The following is a 20376-nucleotide window of genomic DNA, read 5'->3' on the forward strand; positions in this document are numbered from 1 at the left end:
TCTCTCTCTCTCTCTCTCTCTCTCTCTCTCTCTCTCCTAATCTCTGCTGACTCCTTATCTTTCCTCTTTACCTTTCTTTGATTCTGTTCTTATTTCTTTCTTTGTTCTCTGTATATTTCTCTCACTCTCTTGCTCTCTCTCTCATCCTCTATCTCTGCCCTCCCTCCCCTCCCTCCTGCCCCCAATCTGCTCCCCCTTCCATATCTGTATCCCTCTCTATTTCTCTTTCTTTCTCTGTCCTTCGCCCCTTTCCATCTACCGTCTACCCCCTCTCTCTCTCCCCTCTCTTGCTCCCTTCTCCCCTCTCTCTCCCCTCCCCTTTGTCTGTCTCTCTTTCGCTCCTGTCTTCCACAGGCACCACTAGTCGACGCTGCTCTCTGGATCACAGGGGTGTGGCCTATTGGGAACCACCCAGCTATGCCCGCTGCATAACCAATGAATATAGATACCTGCAGCAATCAGTAGGTCTATCTTCAGTAGGTCTACTGTACTTCTCGTTCTATCTTCTCCAGTATTCTCCTCTCCTCTCCTCTCCTCTCCTCTCCTCTCCTCTCCTCTCCTCTCCTCTGTCTCTCCTTTCTTCTCTTCTCTCCTCTCCTCTTTCTCTAGTCTTTTTCTCCACTTCTGTCTTCTCTCCTCTTTTCTTCTGTCTTCTCCTGTCCTCTTCTCTCCTCCTTCTCTTCTCCCCTTTCCTCACAGTCTCTGTTTGTGGCGCATCATAAATTCACCATTAACTAATGTTCCCAACTGCACTGTTGCCAAAGATGAACATTCAATATGGGAGCAAATTAAACTATTCATTTGTAATGATAGATTACAAAATGACTATTCATTTGTAATAGACCTCGGCAACTCTTTGATTTAGTGCTACTGGCAGTTTCCCCCATATCACCAATGTCTCCCATTGATGTCTCTCCTCTTTGGGCTGGGTATTTATTAACCATTTTGCCTATTGTGGAAGCAATGATTTGGTAGTATTTAGGTATATATTGTTTCTTCTCAGAGCAAGATAGTATTATTATACATCTATTAAATATTCTATCCATCATTCACTGACCCAGAATGGATTTAAGTCCGGAAACAAATTGGACTGAATAGAAAGATACTGAACAATAAAGGTAGAAAAAAGCTGGTATGTAAATGAGGATAAATAGAGGAGATTAAAAGCTGAATGCTGAATGTAAACTATTAAACCCGTCCAGTCCTGCAACATGTCATCACTCCACTGACATACCTCTCTCTCTCTACCCTGCTACTACTAACATACCTCTACTCTCTTTCTACCCTGCTGCTACTGTTCTACTTCCCTCTTCAGTCTACAGTGGTTTAAACCACATTATAGAGACTTACAGACTTACTTCTTCTCTTCCTTCTCCTGGAGGTCCATGGTTACTGGGCTAAGGGCCAGAGGATGCTGGCCTTTTAAATTAAATCAATCATTGTAGTAATACTGTAGTAATATACTGTGATATAGTGTAGAGAATCCATCAATGTAGTAATACTGTAGTAATATACTGTGATATAGTGTAGAGAATCATTCAATGTAGTAATACTGTAGTAATATACTGTGATAGAGTGTAGAGAATCATTCAATGTAGTAATACTGTAGTAATATACTGTGATATAGTGTAGAGAATCATTCAATGTAGTAATACTGTAGTAATATACTGTGATATAGTGTAGAGAATCCATCAATGTAGTAATACTGTAGTAACATACCATGATATAGTGTAGAGAATCATTCAATGTAGTAATACTGTAGTAATATACTGTAATATAGTGTAGATAATCCATCAATGTAGTAATACTGTAGTAATATACTGTGATATAGTGTAGCGAATCCATCAATGTAGTAATACTGTAGTAATATACTGTGATATAGTGTAGAGAATCCATAAATGTAGTAATACTGTAGTAATATACTGTAATATAGTGTAGATAATCCATCAATGTAGTAATACTGTAGTAATATACTGTGGTATAGTGTAGCGAATCCATCAATGTAGTAATACTGTAGTAATATACTGTGATATAGTGTAGAGAATCCATCAATGTAGTAATACTGTAGTAATATACTGTGATATAGTGTAGAGAATCCATCAATGTAGTAATACTGTAGTAATATACTGTGATATAGTGTAGAGAATCATTCAATGTAGTAATGTACTGTGATATAGTGTAGAGAATCCATCAATGTAGTAATACTGTAGTAATATACTGTGATATAGTGTAGGGAACATACAAGGCCTCATAGTTCATTTCTTCTTCTGGAGATCCAGGGCCATCTAGCTAAGGGCCAGGGGAAGTTGGCGGGGGACGGGATGTCTCAGGTGACCAAGACCCTGCTGGATCTCACCCAGAGAAGGAACTTCTACGCTGGAGACCTGCTGTCCTCTGTGGAGATACTCAGAAACGTGACTGATACCTTCAAGAGGGCCAGCTACGAACCAAGCTCAGACGACGTGCAGGTGAGTGGATCGGTCTCTTTTGTCTTGATAAATGTTGACCATGCTGCTGAGGTAGAATTGTGTGTTGGAGTTATTTTGATTTGTGTTACAGGGATACTTTTTTTTGCATACAAGAAAAAAGAAAACAATATGATGAATGTTTGAAAGGAAAATAGCATGTGCAGGAGAGGTGGAAAAAACCCTGAGAGGCTTGTCAACGTATCTCCCCCTTTCAAATGAAATTGGAATGATTATTTACACAGATAAAGTCCCCATGTTATTTTTAAATCATCACTGTATGTCTCATCAATCACTATGTGTGTTTATTTAATGAAAATAACTGTTTTAATCATTTATTTCCCTAAGCCTCCTTTGGCTCTTGAAATGCTCAGCCTGTTGAAATGCTCTGCCTGATCGTGTGGGCATTAGGAAACAGATTTGAAGATATTTACATACACAGACATGATTGGCTGATAGTATGGTCTAGAGCCCACCCCATTACCCAGATGAACAGTCATTGGTCTATTATAATCAGATCACATTGTGACGTCATGACATGGGCCAAAAGTTCCATCCCACCTGAACAGGCTGAAATTCCAGGCATTTTTCCCACAAAAAGAGCATTATTAATATTTCACAATTTCAGTGTTATTTTGATATCATACACAGTAACTGCATAGTAGCCATGTTAGAGATACATCTTATTGCCCAACCAAGGATCAATAATTGCTCTACAGATGATGTGGTGTAGTCAGGAGCCGTTGTCCAGACAGTGTACCATTGGATACTCACAGAGAGAGGAAGTTAAGTTTCCAGACAAGCAGCTCTTACCCTCTAGATAGGAGTGTCTGCTAAATGACTAAAATAGAAACGGAAACAAATAGGTACCTGCCTGGGATGAGCTGTCACCTCTGGTATTATGTTGTCTAACGCTACCTTTGTAATCATTATTTTTACTGTAACATGTAATGGTTGGTTTCCCCAGAGTGGGTGAATGTTATTATGTTGTCTAAAGTCACATTTTAATTTTTTATTTAACCTTTATTTAACGAGGCAAGCTACCATTGTAATTCTATTTACTGTAACAGGTAATCATTATATTTACTGTAACAGGTAATCATTATATTTACTGTAACAGGTAATCATATTTACTCTAACATGTAATCATTATATTTATTGTGACATGTAATCGTTATATTTACTGTAACAGGTAATCATTATATTTACTGCAACGGGTAATCAGTATATTTACTGTAACAGGTACTCATTATATTTACTGTAACATGTAATCATTATATTTACTGTAATATGTGATCATTATATTTACTGTAACATGTACTCGTTGTATTTACTGTGACATGTAATCATTATATTTACTGGAACATGTAATCATTATATTTACTGTGACATGTAATCATTATATTTACTGGAACATGTAATCATTATATTTACTGGAACATGTAATCATTATATTTACTGTAACAGGTAATCATTATATTTACTGTAGCATGCAATCATTATATTTACTGTAACAGGTAATCATTATATTTACTGTAGCATGTAATCATTATATTTACTGTGACATGTAATCATTATATTTACTGGAACATGTAATCATTATATTTACTGGAACATGTAATCATTATATTTACTGTAACAGGTAATCATTATATTTACTGTAGCATGCAATCATTATATTTACTGTAACATTTAATCATTATATTTACTGTAACAGGTAATCATTATATTTACTGTAACATGTAATCATTCTATTCACTGTAATATGTAATCATTATATTTACTGTAATATGTGATCATTATATTTACTGTAACAGGTACTCATTATATTTACTGTAACATGTACTCATTATATTTACTGTAACATGTAATCATTATATTTACTGTAACATGTAATCATTATATTTACTGTAACATGTACTCGTTGTATTTACTGTGACATGTAATCATTATATTTACTGGAACATGTAATCATTATATTTACTGTAACAGGTAATCATTATATTTACTGTAGCATTTAATCATTATATTTACTGTAACAGGTAATCATTATATTCACTGTAATGTGTAATCATTATATTTACTGTAACAGGTAATCATTATATTTACTGTAACAGGTAATCATTATATTCACTGTAATATGTAATCATTATATTTACTGTAACATGTAATCAATATATTTACTGTAACATGTAATCATTATATTTACTGTAACATGTACTCGTTGTATTTACCATAACATGTAATCATTTTATTTACTATAACATGTAATCGTTATATTTACTGTAATATGTAATCATTATATTTAATGTAATATGTAATCATTATATTTACTGGAACATGTAATCATTATATTTACTGGAACATGTAATCATTATATTTACTGTAACAGGTAATCATTATATTTACTGTAGCATGCAATCATTATATTTACTGTAACAGGTAATCATTATATTTACTGTAGCATGTAATCATTATATTTACTGTGACATGTAATCATTATATTTACTGGAACATGTAATCATTATATTTACTGGAACATGTAATCATTATATTTACTGTAACAGGTAATCATTATATTTACTGTAGCATGCAATCATTATATTTACTGTAACATTTAATCATTATATTTACTGTAACAGGTAATCATTATATTTACTGTAACATGTAATCATTCTATTCACTGTAATATGTAATCATTATATTTACTGTAATATGTGATCATTATATTTACTGTAACAGGTACTCATTATATTTACTGTAACATGTACTCATTATATTTACTGTAACATGTAATCATTATATTTACTGTAACATGTAATCATTATATTTACTGTAACATGTACTCGTTGTATTTACTGTGACATGTAATCATTATATTTACTGGAACATGTAATCATTATATTTACTGTAACAGGTAATCATTATATTTACTGTAGCATTTAATCATTATATTTACTGTAACAGGTAATCATTATATTCACTGTAATGTGTAATCATTATATTTACTGTAACAGGTAATCATTATATTTACTGTAACAGGTAATCATTATATTCACTGTAATATGTAATCATTATATTTACTGTAACATGTAATCAATATATTTACTGTAACATGTAATCATTATATTTACTGTAACATGTACTCGTTGTATTTACCATAACATGTAATCATTTTATTTACTATAACATGTAATCGTTATATTTACTGTAATATGTAATCATTATATTTAATGTAATATGTAATCATTATATTTACTGTAATATGTAATCATTATATTTACTGTAGCATGCACTCATTATATTTACTGTAACATTTAATCATTATATTTACTGTAACAGGTAATCATTATATTCACTGTAATGTGTAATCATTATATTTACTGTAACAGGTAATCATTATATTTACTGTAACAGGTAATCATTATATTCACTGTAATATGTAATCATTATATTTACTGTAACATGTAATCAATATATTTACTGTAACATGTAATCATTATATTTACTGTAACATGTACTCGTTGTATTTACCATAACATGTAATCATTTTATTTACTATAACATGTAATCGTTATATTTACTGTAATATGTAATCATTATATTTAATGTAATATGTAATCATTATATTTACTGTAATATGTAATCATTATATTTACTGTAATATGTAATGGTGAATGCAGTGGTAAATGGTAGTCATTTCAAATACATTTTCCCAGAAATTGACACTTGGACAAAGAAAGATGCATTTTGCCTGTTTATTGTATCAGAGAACTCTCCCCCTCCTTCCTGTCACCCCTCCACCTCTTTCCCCCTCCATCCTGTCATCCCCTCTACCTCTTTCCCCCTCCCTCCTGTCACCCCCTCCACCTCTTTCCCCCTCCATCCTGTCATCCCCTCTACCTCTTTCCCCCTCCCTCCTGTCACCCCCTCTACCTCTTTCCCCCTCCATCCTGTCATCCCCTCTACCTCTTTCCCCCTCCCTCCTGTCACCCCCTCCACCTCTTTCCCCCTCCATCCTGTCATCCCCTCTACCTCTTTCCCCCTCCCTCCTGTCACCCCCTCCACCTCTTTCCCCCTCCATCCTGTCATCCCCTCTACCTCTTTCCCCCTCCGTCCTGTCACCCTCTCTACCTCTTTCCCCCTCCCTCCTGTCACCCCCTCTACCTCTTCCCACCTCCATCCTGTCACCCTCTCTACCTTCTTCCCCCTCCCTCCTGTCACGCACTCTTCCTCTTTCCCCCTCCTGTCACCCTCTCAACCTCCCACTCCCTCTCCGTCCTGTCACGCCCTCTTCTTCTTCCCCCCTCCTGTCACCCCCTCTTCCTCTTTCCCCCTCCTGTCACCCCCTCTACCTCTTTCCCCCTCCGTCCTGTCACCCCCTCTACCTCTTTCCCCCTCCGTCCTGTCACCCCCTTTACCTCTTTCCCCCTCCGTCCTGTCACCCCCTCTACCTCTTTTCCCCTCCCTCCTGTCATCCCCTCTACCTCTTTCCCCCTCTGTCCTGTCACCCCCTTTACCTCTTTCCCCCTCCGTCCTGTCACCCCCTCTACCTCTTTCCCCCTCCCTTCTGTCACCCCTCTACCTCTTTCCCCCTCCGTCCTGTCATCCCCTCTACCTCTTTCTCCCTCCCTCCTGCCACCCCTCTACCTATTTACCCTCACTCCTGCCTCCCACTCAACCTCCCACTCCCTCTTCCGACCCCCTCTCTCCCTGTCTCCCCTTCCCCTCTCCCCCGTCTTCCCTCTCCTCCGTCTCCCCCCTCTCTCCCCTGTCTCTCCCCTGTGTCCCCCCTTCCTGTCTTCCCCTCTCCCCTTTCTCCCCCCTCCCTGTCTTCCCCTTTCCCCTCTCTCCCCTGTCTCTCCCCTGTATCCCCCTCCCTGTCTTCCCCTCTCCTGCATCTCCCCCCTCTCTCCCCTGTCTCTCCACTCTTTCTCCCCTGTGTCCCCCTCCCTGTCTTCCCCTCTCTCCTCCAGCTTTATTCTCTTTATTTCAGTAGGATGATGGAGATTACAGCCTAAACCCCCTCCTCCTCCTCTTCCTCCTCCTCCTCCTCCTCCTCCTCCTCCTCCTCCTCCTCCTCCTCCTCCTCCTCCCCCCTCATCTTCCTCCTCCTCCTCCTCCTCCTCCTCCAAAAAGATAATTTCTGTCCTGAACGCTAGCTGTGTCCTGGTCGTGTGTCTGGTCTGTCGTTGTGTGGACAGACAGTCTGACGCGATGAGTACAGCTAGCGCCTTCTCCTGCATCTGTGCATTTTTGCTGTGTGTGTGTGTGTGTGTGTGTGTGTGTGTGAGTGTGAGTGTGAGTGTGTGTGTGTGTGTGTGTGTGTGTGTGTGTGTGTGTGTGTGTGTGTGTGTGTGTGTGTGTGCTAATGTTAAAATGGGCACATTACCACCAGAGGGAGCATAAGCATTCAAGTAGAAAACAAGATCGTCTGTGTCACGGGAAAGGGGCCACCCCCTGGCGTACACACACACACACACACACACACACACACACACACACACACACACACACACACACACACACACACACACACACACACACACACACACACACACACACACACACGGGAGACCAGCTGAAATATTTTTGACTCTGACTGTCAATAGGGTAGTGATAGTTCCCCTGAGCATCTGTCTGTGTGTTTGTACATACATGTGTGTGTGGAAAGGGGCATCAGCTTTATTTTCTTTTGATGCAATAAGAGTCTATTTAATTGACTCTATTTCCTCTGTCTCCTCCCTACAGAACTTCTTTCAGATCATCAGCAATCTCCTCGAGGAAGACAACAGGGACAAGTGGGAAGACGCACAACAGGTAAACATTCTGCAGTGAGCTTGATGCATCATTGAAATGCACTTTAAGTGGGTGAGTGTGGTATTCTTGCAGAGTCTGGTCCAGCCAGTTGAATACTATAGCATTCACCAGCACTGAGCCTGAGTTGTATCGCCAGGTTCAACTGGTCATTGTGACCTGAGTTCGTATTCAGAGTAGGAGTGCTGACCTAGGATCAGATTTGCTCTTTTAGATCAAAAGATTGTGTACACAGGCGGGACCTGTTCCTGATCCTAGATCAGCCGTGAGGTACTTTTATTTAGTCACATTGTGTAATGTGTGTCACTGTGTTGGGATGTGTCTGTATCTCTATCTGGAGGTATAATACCACCACTGTCCACTCGGTGGCAGCAGGGAGCACAGCCACTAGAGATGACCAGTCCCCATCGACTCATTACGTCTCTCTGTGATGTTTGTTCTTCTTCCCTAGAAATCCAGTCACTCCATAGCAGACAGGGTGGATAGGTCATTTCAAATGCTGGATTTCATCATTACAGAACCCCTGAGGAGTATTTAGCTTTATTTAGCCACATCAGAGGGATATAGCTGTTGCTAGAATGGATATTTCTGCCTCCCTGTGCTGTTCAAAAGAGGGATGTTGCATGTATAGTATACCTGCTAGGTAAGAACAGCTGCAAGACTCCCATGTTGGTAGAACATATTCAACGGTATTAACAGTTGAAGTCAGAAGTTTACATACACTTAAGTTGGAGTCATTGAAATGCGTTTTTCAACCACTCCACAAATTTCTTGTTAACAAACTATAGTTTTGGCAAGTCGGTTAGGACATCTACTTTGTGCATGACACAAGTCATTTTTCCAACAATTGTTTACAGACAGATTATTTCAGTTGTAATTCACTGTATCACAATTCCAGTGAGTCAGAAGTTTGCATACACTAAGTTGACTGTGCCTTTAAACAGCTTGGAAAATTCCAGAAAATTATGTCTATAGAACTGTTTGGCCATAATGACCATCGTTATGTTTGGAGGAAAAAGGGGGAGGCTTCCAAGCTGAAAAACACCAACCCAACCGTGAAGCACATGAGTGGCAGCATCATGTTGTGGGGGTGCTTTGCTGCAGGAGGGCCTGGTGTACTTCACAAAATAGATGGCATCATGAGGCAGGAAAATTATGTAGATCTATTGAAGCAACATCTCAAGACATCAGTCAGGAAGTTAAAGCTTGGTCGCAAATGAGTCTTCCAAATGGACGATGACCCCAAGCATACTTCCAAAGTTGTGACAAAATTGCGACAAAATTACTTAAGGACAACAAAGTCAAGGTATTGGAGTGGCCATCACAAAGCCCTGACCTCAAACCTATAGAAAATTTGTGGGCAGAACTGAAAAAGTGTGTGCGAACGTCAGGAGGAATGTGCCAAAATTCACCCAACTTATTGTGGGAAGCTTGTGGAAGGCTACTCAAAATGTTTGACCCAAGTTAAACAATTTAAAGGCAATGCTACCAAATACTAATTGAGTGTATGTAAACTTCTGACCCACTGGGAATGTGATGAAAGAAATAAAAGCTGAAATAAATCATTCTCTCTACTATTATTCTGACATTTCACATTCTTAAAATAAAACCTAAAACGGAATTCTTACTCTGATTAAATGTCAGGAATTGTGAAAAACTGAGTTTAAACGTATTTGGCTAAGGTGTATGTAAACTTCCGACTAAACTTCCGACTGTAGATTGAGCAAGGAAACATCTAATGGAATCATATTTTATACAGAACAGAAATAATAATTCTATTCACATTCATCAGCCATATTCTGGAACAGAAATGTGTCGGTCAGGTCCTCTCGTCTTTATCCCACAAAAATACAGATGTCAAGTATTTGTTTTTCACCAAGGATGCTGGGTACAACCTCAGGCAGGGGTTTTATGATTTTATCTGCGTGGGTTTTCCTCCTGTCACTTCTCCTGTCATCCTGAATGAGCCTCTCAGGGTTGAGAGGTGGCCACTCTTCCTTCAAAAACTCCCACTTTATTTTAAGACGAACCCGCCCTGTCTCCGGTAGAGACAGCATCTCCACAGACCACTAATTTACAAAGGACATCAGGAGCTTTTGTGAACTTCCAGTGCCAAATGACTGCCTTCCAGAGAGGAAAGAAAAGGAGGGCGAAGGGAGGAAAGAGAGAGAAAGAGAGAGAGAGAGAAAGAGAACGAGAGAGAGAGAGAAAGAGAGAGAGAGAAAGAGAGAGAGAGAGCAAGAGAGAGAGAAAGAGAGAGAGAGAAAGAGAGAGAGAGCAAGAGAGAGAGCAAGAGAGGGAGAGAGAGAGAGAGAGAGAGAGAGAGAGAGAGAGAGAGAGAGAGAGAGAGAGAGAGAGAGAGAGAGAGAAAGAGAGAGAGAGCAAGAGAGAGGGCAAGAGAGGGAGAAAGAGAGAGAGAGCAAGAGAGAGGGCAAGAGAGAGAGAGAGAGAGAGAGAGAGAGAGAGAGAGAGAGAGAGAGAGAGAGAGAGAGAGAGAGAGAGAGAGAGAGCAAGAGAGAGCAAGAGAGAGAGAGAGAGAGAGAGAGAGAGAGAGCAAGAGAGAGAGAGAGAGAGAGAGAGAGAGAGAGAGAGAGAGAGAGAGAGAGAGGGGGGGGGGGGGGGGGGGGTATTTTGGATGGTTGGTGTTTTTCTTCCCTCTGTTTCTCTTTGATTCACCTAGGTGGTTAAAAAGTGGTTAAGAGGTGGTTAAGAGCATTGGGCCAGTAGCCAAAAGGTTGCTGGTTTGAATCCAGAGCCAACAACAAATATATTTACTGAGCAAGGCACTTAAGCCTAATGGCTCCTGTAAGTCACTCTGGATAAGGGTGTCTGCTAAATGACTAAGACGGAGAGAAAGAGAACAGCAGGCAGTCTGCCCTCTATCGACCCAGTCTTTCTGTCTCTCTCTACAAGTACTAATTAGTGGTCCTCACTGCAGTTTCTGACTTTTGTCTGTCGGGTCTACGACACACACACACACACACACACACACACACACACACACACACACACACACACACACACACACACACACACACACACACACACACACACACACACACACACACACACACACACACACACACACACTCTCTCACTCACACACACACTCTCTTTCACTCACACACGCAGACACACACTCACTGGTCTAACTTCCTGTGAAAAAGGCTCAGTCCCATGTCTGTAACTGAGAGCAGAACGACAAAGACCATGGAGGTACAGCTGGCCAAGAACTCTCTGCCTAACACTCTTCTATCCTCTGTCTGTCAATCAATCAATCAATCAAAGTGTATTTGTCACATGCTTCATAAACAACAGGAGTAGACTAACAGTGAAATGTTTACATACAGGCCCTTCCCAACAATACAGAGAGAAAAATTTAAAAATAATAACACAAGGAATAAATCCACAATGAGTAACAATAACTTGTCTATTTACATGGGGTACCAGTACTGAGTAATGATAACTTGGCTATATACATGGGGTACCAGTACTGAGTAATGATAACTTGGCTATTTACATGGGGTACCAGTACTGAGTAATGATAACTTGGCTATATACATGGGGTACCAGTACTGAGTAATGATAACATGGCTATAAACATGGGGTACCAGTACTGAGTAATGATAACTTGGCTATAAACATGGGGTACCAGTACTGAGTAATGATAACTTGGCTATAAACATGGGGTACCAGTATCAAGTCCATGTGCAGGGCTATGGGGTAAATGTGGTAGATATATACATATAGGTAGGGGTAAAGTGACTAGGAAACAGGATATAAAATAAACAGTAACAGCAGTGTATGCGATGAGTCAAAATAATTCGTGCAAAAGGGGTCATTGCAGATAGTCTCAGTAGCTTGTTGGTTAACTATTTAGCAGTCTTATGGCTCGGGGGTAGAAGTTGTTCAGAGTCCTGTTGGTTCCAGACTTGGTGCATCGGTACCGCTTGCCGTGCGGATAGCAGAGATAACAGTCTATGACTTGAGTGGTTGGAGTCTTAGACAATATTTAGGGCCTTCCTCTGACACCGCCTGGTATAGAGGTCCTGGATGGCAGGGAGCTCAGCCCCAGTGATGTATTGAGCCGTACGCACTACCCCCTGTCGCGCCTTACGGTTGGATGCGAAGCAGTTGCCATACCAGGCGGTGATGCAGCCAGTCAAGATACTCTCAATGGTGCAGCTGTAGACCTTTTTGAGGATCTGAGGGCCCATGCTGAATCTTTTCAGCCTCCAGAGGGGGAAGAGGCTTTGTCGTGCCTTCTTCACGACTGTGTTAGTGTGTTAAGATCATGATAATTACTTAGTGATGTGGACACCGAGGAACTTGAGGCTCTCGACCCGCTCCACTATAGCCCCGTCGATTTGGATTGTGGTGTGTTGGTCCTCCATTTCCTGTAGACCTTAATCAGCTCCTTTGTCTTGCCAACATTGAGGGAGATGTTGTCTTGGCACCACACTGCCAGGTCAATGACCTGCTCCCTATAGGCTGTCTCATCGTCATCGTCATCAGGCCTACTACTGACATGTCGTCGTGTCGCCAGCAAACTTAATGATGGTATGTTGGAGTCTTGCATGGCCACGCAGTCGTGGGTGAACAGGGAGTACAGGAGGGGACTACGCATGCATCCCTGAAGAAACCCCATGTTTAGGGTCAGTGTGGCGGATGTGTTGTTGCCTACCCTCACCACCTGGGGGCAGCTCGTCAGGAAGTCCAGGTTCCATTTGCAGCTGGAGGGGTTCAGTCCCAGGGTCCTGAGCTTAGTGATGCGCTTGGAGGGTACTATGGTGTTGTACACTGAGCTGTAGTCAATTAACAGCATTCACACATAGGTGTTCCTCTTGCCCTATCCCACACGACTGCGTCATATGTGGATCTATTGGGGCGGTATGCAAATTGTAGTGGGTCTAGGTTATCGGGTAAGGTGGAGGTTATGCCGTCATTAACTTCTCTGGGATCGCGGGACGCTTGCGTCCCAACAGCCTGTTAAAATGTAGAGCGCCAGATTTAAAAAAAAATCTATAAAATCAAACTTTATTAAATTACACATATAAGATACCAAATTAAAGCTACACTCGTTGTGAATCCAGCCAACATGTCAGATTTCAAAAAGGCTTTTCGGCGAAAGCATGAGATGCTATTATCTGATGATAGTACAAAGACTACACTCTCTTTGTTGACAATTTCAACCATGCCGGCGCTACTCAAAATGCAGAAATAAAATATAAAACATGCATTACCTTTGACGAGATTCTTTTGTTGGCACTCCAATATGTCCCATAAACATCACAAATGGTCCTTTAGTTCGATTAATTCCGTCCATATATATCCAAATTGTCCATTTATTTGGCGCCGTTGTACCAGGAAAAACAGCGTTCAATTTGCGCAAAAATATCTAAAAAATTACCTCTAAACTTTGCCAAAACATTTCAAAGTACTTTTGTAATACAACTTAAGGTATTTGTAAACGTTAATAATCGATCAAATTGAAGACGGGTCAATCTGTTTTCAATACAGGATATCAACAAACTCACGGTACTTTTCAAGTCTTGCTCAACTCTCAAACATAAATACAAGATGTCACTCCACTTCCGGGTCAATATCTTTCTCAGTTTACTAATGAAAAACCTTAACCTTTTTCCATACAATGGCGACATCCAGTGGAAGCAGTAGAAACTGCGTGGATAGTGATTAGAATTCTGGTTTGCCCATGATAACCCATTGAACATACAGGAACTTAACAATAAAAAAGTTAGTCCTCAGGGTTTTGACTGCTATATAAGTTCTGTTATACTTACAGATATGATTCAAACAGTTTTAGAAACTTCAGAGTGTTTTCTATCCAAATCTACTAACAATATGCATATCTTATATTCTGGGGATGAGTAGCACGAAGTTGAAATTGGGCACGCTATTTTTCCCTAAGTGAAAACTCTGCACCCTATCCTCAAGAAGTTTTAACTAGCCTCTCAAAGCACTTCATGATGACAGAAGTGAGTGCTACAGGGTGATATTAATTTAGTTAAGTTACTATAGCTTTTTTGAGTGCAGGAACAAAAGTGGACATCTTGAAGCAAGTGGGGATAACAGACTGGGATATGGAGAGATTGATTATGTCCGTAAACACTCCAGCCAGCTGGTCTGCACATGGTCTGAGGACGCGGCTAGGGATGCCATCAGGGCCGGCAACCTTGAGAGGGTTAACACACTTAAATGACTTACTCACGTTGGCCACGGAGAACGAGAGGACCCAGTTCTTGTGAACGGAGGCGGCCTGTGTCAGCAGCTCGATGCGGGCGAAGAAGGTGTTTAGCTTATCCGGGAGCGAGGCGTCGATGTGCTCAACGTGGCTTGATTTCACTTTCTAATCCGTAATTGTCTGGAGTCCCTGCTACATATGTCTCGTGTCTGAGCCGATGAATTGCGACTCCACTTTGTCCCTGTACTGTCGTTTTGTCTCTTTGATTGCCTTACGGAGGGCATAGCTGTTTAGACGTCCATGTCACCTTGCCATGGTTAAATGCGGTGGTTCACGCGTTCAGTTTTGCACATATGCTGCCATCTATCCACAGTTTTTGGTTTGGGTAAGTTATAATTTTCACAGTGGGAACAACATCCTCTATGCACTTCCTGATGAACCCAGTCACAGAGTCAGTGTACCATTTCCCACACCGCGTGATCAAAACAATCTTAAAACATAGATTCCAATTGGTCAAACCAACGTTGAACAGTCCTTACCACATGTGCTTCATGTTTAAGTTTCTGCCTATAGGTGTGGAGGAACAGAAAGCGTCCGGATTAGTGTCCCGCTCCTTGAAAGTGGCAGCTCTGGCCTTAAACTCAGTGTGGATGTTGCCTGTAATCAATGGCTTCTGGTTAGGATATGTACGCACAGTCACTGTGGAGATGAAGCCGTCAATGCACTTATTAATGAAGCCGGTGCCTAATGTGGTAAACTCCTCAATGCCAGGGGATGAATCACGGAACATATTCTAGTCTGTGCTAGCAAAACAGTTCTGTAACTTAGCATCTGCTTCATCAGACCACTTACACATTGAGTGTGTCACTGGTACTTGCTGTTTGAGTTTTTGCTTGTAAGAAGGAATTAGGAGGTTAAAGTTATGGTCAGATTTGCCAAAGGGAGGGCGAGGGAATGCCTTGTAAGCATTTCTGTGCATCAAGGTGATCAAGGGCTTTGTCGCCTCTAGTTGCACAGGTGACATGCTGGTAAAACTGAGGTAAAACAGATTTCTGTTTCCCTGCATTAAAGTCATCTGGCCACAAGATGTGCCAACTCTGGATGTGCACTTTTTGATTTGCTTATAGCCCTATACAGCATGTTGAGCGTGGTCTTAGTGCAAGCATCGGTTTGTGGTGGTAAATAGACAGCTATGGAACATATATATGAAAACAATCTTGGTAAATAGTATGGTCTGCAGCTTATCATTAAGTATTCTACCTCAGGCGAAGGAAAACTTGAAACGTTCTTAACATTAGAGATCGCCCACCAGTTGTGGTTAACAAAGAGCCACTCCTCCCACTTCTTCCCCCGTCCGGTCTAGACGATGCATGGAGAAATCAGCGAGGTGTATATTATCCATGTCCTTGTTCAACCATGTCTCAGAGAAACAGAGAATATTACAGTTCTTCGGGTCCCGCTGATAGGATAGTCACGAGCGGAGCCCTTCCAGTTTGTTCTTCGGTGATTGTACGTTCCTCAATAGAAGGCGGTTTATTTGCTCGCCAAAGTAGTTTTGTCAGGATACCGACTCGTCTGCCTCTTCTCTGCCGTCGCTTGCTCTTTCAAGTCTGGGGGATGGCGGACACATTATGAAAAAAAAATTGTAAGATCACCGTAAAAAAAAACACAAACAAAAAACATCAGAATTGGTCAGGAGCCTGTAAAACAGTTGCTATTCACTGCAGCGCCATCTTGTCAGCCTGCTGAGGTTAGGGTTAGGGTTTGGGTCAGAGGTGGGTAGTGGAGATGAGATAATCAGAAAGACAAAGATCATGGAGGTACAGCTGGCCAAGAACTCTCTCTGCCTAACCGTCCATTTTTAAACACCCTCCTATTCTCTGTCTGTCAGCCAGTAAACTGATGAAGTCACGGTCTGTTCACCCTGCTACCATCTAGCAGACAGAGCCGGTACAGGTGCATCCAAGCTGGGACTGAATGACTGAAAAACGGCTTCTATCTCCAGGCCATAAGACTATTGATCAGCTACCTGCCCTGCTCCTTGAGACTAACGCCCCATATATATAGAGTCATCGAGCGCTGGTCACCTCATAATCTATTTATATAATGTTGTTTACTCACTGTGTATGTCTCTACTGTATTCTCCACATAGCTCATCCTAATATACCTACTACTGTACATACCATTTTCTTTTCCAGATTCTTTACTGTCTATACACACCATGTATTTATATTCTGGATTCTGATACATTCTGTACTGTCTATACACACCATGTATTTATATTCTGGATTCTGACACATTCTATGTTGTCTATACACACCATGTATTTATATTCTGGATTCTGATACATTCTGTACATTCTGTACTGTCTATACACACCATGTATTTATATTCTGGATTCCTACACGTTCTCACTCATTGTAATTTCTTGATTAATTGTTTGGATCTTTGATTATTTGTGTATTTGTACTGTATTTGTACTGTAGAAACTCTTCTACACTGTTGGAGCTAGTAACATAAGCATTTCACTGCACCTGCTATAACACCTACAAATATGTGTACGCAACCAATAAATTTTGATTTGATTTGAACCTCATCTCCATCTTCCTCTGGGCTCCTCATCAGACATACAGCCTTCGTCTGGGCTCCTCATCAGAAGGACATCCTTCCTCTGGGCTCCTCATCAGACATACAGCCTTCCTCTGGGCTCCTCATCAGACATACAGCCTTCCTCTGGGCTCCTCATCAGACATACAGCCTTCCTCTGGGCTCCTCATCAGACATACAGCCTTCGTCTGGGCTCCTCATCAGAAGGATATCCTTCCTCTGGGCTCATCAGACATACAGCCTTCCTCTGGGCTCCTCATCAGACATACAGCCTTCCTCTGGGCTCCTCATCAGACATACAGCCTTCCTCTGGGCTCCTCATCAGAAATATATCCTTCCTCTGGGCTCCTCATCAGAAGGACATCCTTCCTCTGGGCTCCTCATCAGACATACAGCCTTCCTCTGGGCTCCTCATCAGAAAGATATCCTTCCTCTGGGCTCCTCATCAGAAAGATATCCTTCCTCTGGGCTCCTCATCAGACATACAGCCTTCCTCTGGGCTCCTCATCAGACATACAGCCTTCCTTCTACACCCATTTCTTTCTGGCATACTGCTTCATATCTCATTCAAATCCCATCTCCACTGCAGAAATCACACACACACACACACACACACACACACACACACACACACACACACACACACACACACACACACACACACACACACACACACACACACACACACACACACACACACACACACACACACACACACACACACACACACAGAAGTCAGACCGGAAATCTGTCTGTCTGATTAGGAACCCAGAGGAGGATGGAGACAAGGTTCATTAGTTCACTGGCTGAGGAACAGAGCCCTCGGTCTGCCTAAGGAGGGTGTGTGTTTGTGTGTATGTGTGTCTGTGTAAGGATTGCCTGCCTGGTGTTTAAGAATGTGCGATTCAGGCCAAGTCTATTTAGGTATAAAGAGTTCTTCTTTGGCAAATGTGTAGTTCATCTTCACCAGACCGTGAGCTGATATGACAGCCATCTGTCTCATCTACAGGATCATGCTGAAAGATGGATTCTGGACAGACGTGTTTTTATGCATTATTTTAGAACTAGACAATGTGTTGTTGTTCTAAAAGCTAAACACAAGCAATGAACTTCAAATCCTGTTATTTGTAGTACAGGAATGGCTATGATGAGTGTGGATGGATGCTGCCTTGTAATAACTGTTTCTGAGGAAACGGAGGATGAGCTGCATGTCTTGTTGTAGAGATGAAAATATCAGCTGTATGTCTGTTGTTTTTGGCAGTAGGAATGGCTGAGAAATGGAAGAGGAATGGTTGTGGAATGGCTGAGGAATGGCTGAGGAATGTCTGAGGAATGGCTGAGGAATGGAAGAGGAATGGAAGAGGAATGGAAGAGGAATGGTTGTGGAATGGTTGAGGAATGGCTGAGGAATGGCTGAGGAATGGCTGAGGAATGGTTGTGGAATGGTTGTGGAATGGTTGAGGAATGGCTGAGGAATGGCTGAGGAATGGCTGAGGAATGGTTGAGGAATGGAAGAGGAATGGAAGAGGAATGGTTGTGGAAGGGTTGTGGAATGGCTGAGGAATGGCTGAGGAATGGCTGAGGAATGGCTGAGGAATGGCTGAGGAATGGTTGTGGAATGGTTGAGGAATGGCTGAGGAATGGCTGAGGAATGGAAGAGGAATGTTTGAGGAATGGAAGAGGAATGGAAGAGGAATGGAAGAGGAATGGTTGAGGAATGGTTGTGAAATGGTTGAGGAATGGAAGAGGAATGGAAGAGGAATGGTTGAGGAATGGCAGAGGAATGGAAGAGGAATGGTTGAGGAATGGAAGAGGAATGGAAGAGGAATGGTTGGGCAATGGAAGAGGAATGGAAGAGGAATGGTTGGGCAATGGAAGAGGAATGGAAGAGGAATGGTTGAGGAATGGCAGAGGAATGGAAGAGGAATGGTTGAGGAATGGAAGAGGAATGGAAGAGGAATGGTTGGGCAATGGAAGAGGAATGGAAGAGGAATGGTTGGGCAATGGAAGAGGAATGGTTGAGGAATGGTTGTGAAATGGTTGAGGAATGGAAGAGGAATGGAAGAGGAATGGTTGGGCAATGGAAGAGGAATGGAAGAGGAATGGTTGTGAAATGGTTGAGGAATGGAAGAGGAATGGAAGAGGAATGGAAGAGGAATGGTTGAGGAATGGCAGAGGAATGGAAGAGGAATGGTTGGGCAATGGAAGAGGAATGGTTGGGCAATGGAAGAGGAATGGTTGTGGAATGGTTGAGGAATGGAAGGGGAATGGTTGGGCAATGGAAGAGGAATGGAAGAGGAATGGTTGGGCAATGGAAGAGGAATGGCAGAGTAATGCTGAGGAATGGCAATGGTCAAGAATTGTCTGCTTTGCTGTGGTTTATATCTCCGTCTTGGTCATTATTGTGAATGAGAATGTGTTCTCAATTACTTAGCTGGTTAAATAAAGGCAAATAAGATGTGTCAATGCTGTGGAGAGGATGGGAGTTGTAGTATGGTTGCTGTCGAGCAGAGAAATACACTGAGTGGACAAAACATTAAGAACACCTGCTCTTTCCATGACATAGACTGACCAGGTGAATCCAGGTGAAAGATATGATCCCTTATTGATGTCACTTATTACATCCACTTCAATCAGTGTAGATGAAGGGGAGGAGACAGGTTAAAGAAGGATTTTAAAGCCTTGAGACTTGAGACATGGATTGTGTATGTGTTACATTCATAGGGTGAACGGGCAAGACAAAAGATTGAAGTGCCTCTGAACGGGGTATGGTAGTAGGAGCCAGACATTTGTGTCAAGAACTTCAGTGCTGCTGGGTTTTTCACGCTCAACAGTTTCCCGTGTGTATCAAGAATGGTCCACCACCCAAGGACATCCAGCCAACTTGACACAACTGTGGGAAGTATTGGAGTCAACATGGGCCAGCATCCCTGTAGAACGCTTTCGACACCTTGTAGAGTCTATGCCCCGACGAATTGAGGCTGTTCTGAGGGCAAAATGGGGGTTCAACTCAATATTAGGAAGGTGTTGTTTTGTACACTCAGTGTGTATGTGTGTCTGTTGCTAAGGAAAGGAGGAAAGACCTTGTTGCTGTGGTGTGAGCATAAAGAGATGATCTGGTGCTTCTCTTTGAATCCACCTCCACTGCAGCCTTTACCCCATTCATCCAGCGAGGGCCTGCGCATGGGTCACATAGGGGAGGAGAAATATGCTTTTCTCCCCCTGATAGCTAGTCAGTCAGCCAGCCAGTCAGCCAGCCAGCTAGTCAGTCAGCCAGCCAGCCAG

At 41.9% G+C, this 20376-nt stretch overlaps 1 protein-coding gene across 1 annotated transcript in view; it reads left to right on the forward strand.

The window, feature by feature from the left end:
* LOC120040083 (adhesion G protein-coupled receptor B3-like) overlaps positions 1–20376 on the forward strand; it is a gene marked incomplete at its 5' end in the record, with an annotated part of 140518 nt that overhangs the window by 29233 nt on the left and 90909 nt on the right. Inside the window, 3 exons of the mRNA XM_038985346.1 lie at positions 355–461; positions 2274–2468; positions 8217–8285. Of these exons, the coding sequence (XP_038841274.1) occupies positions 355–461; positions 2274–2468; positions 8217–8285 (371 nt within the window). The remainder of the gene's footprint in view (positions 1–354; positions 462–2273; positions 2469–8216; positions 8286–20376) is intronic.

The sequence above is a fragment of the Salvelinus namaycush genome, unplaced genomic scaffold (genome assembly GCF_016432855.1).
Source record: "Salvelinus namaycush isolate Seneca unplaced genomic scaffold, SaNama_1.0 Scaffold321, whole genome shotgun sequence".
NCBI lineage: Eukaryota > Metazoa > Chordata > Actinopteri > Salmoniformes > Salmonidae > Salvelinus > Salvelinus namaycush.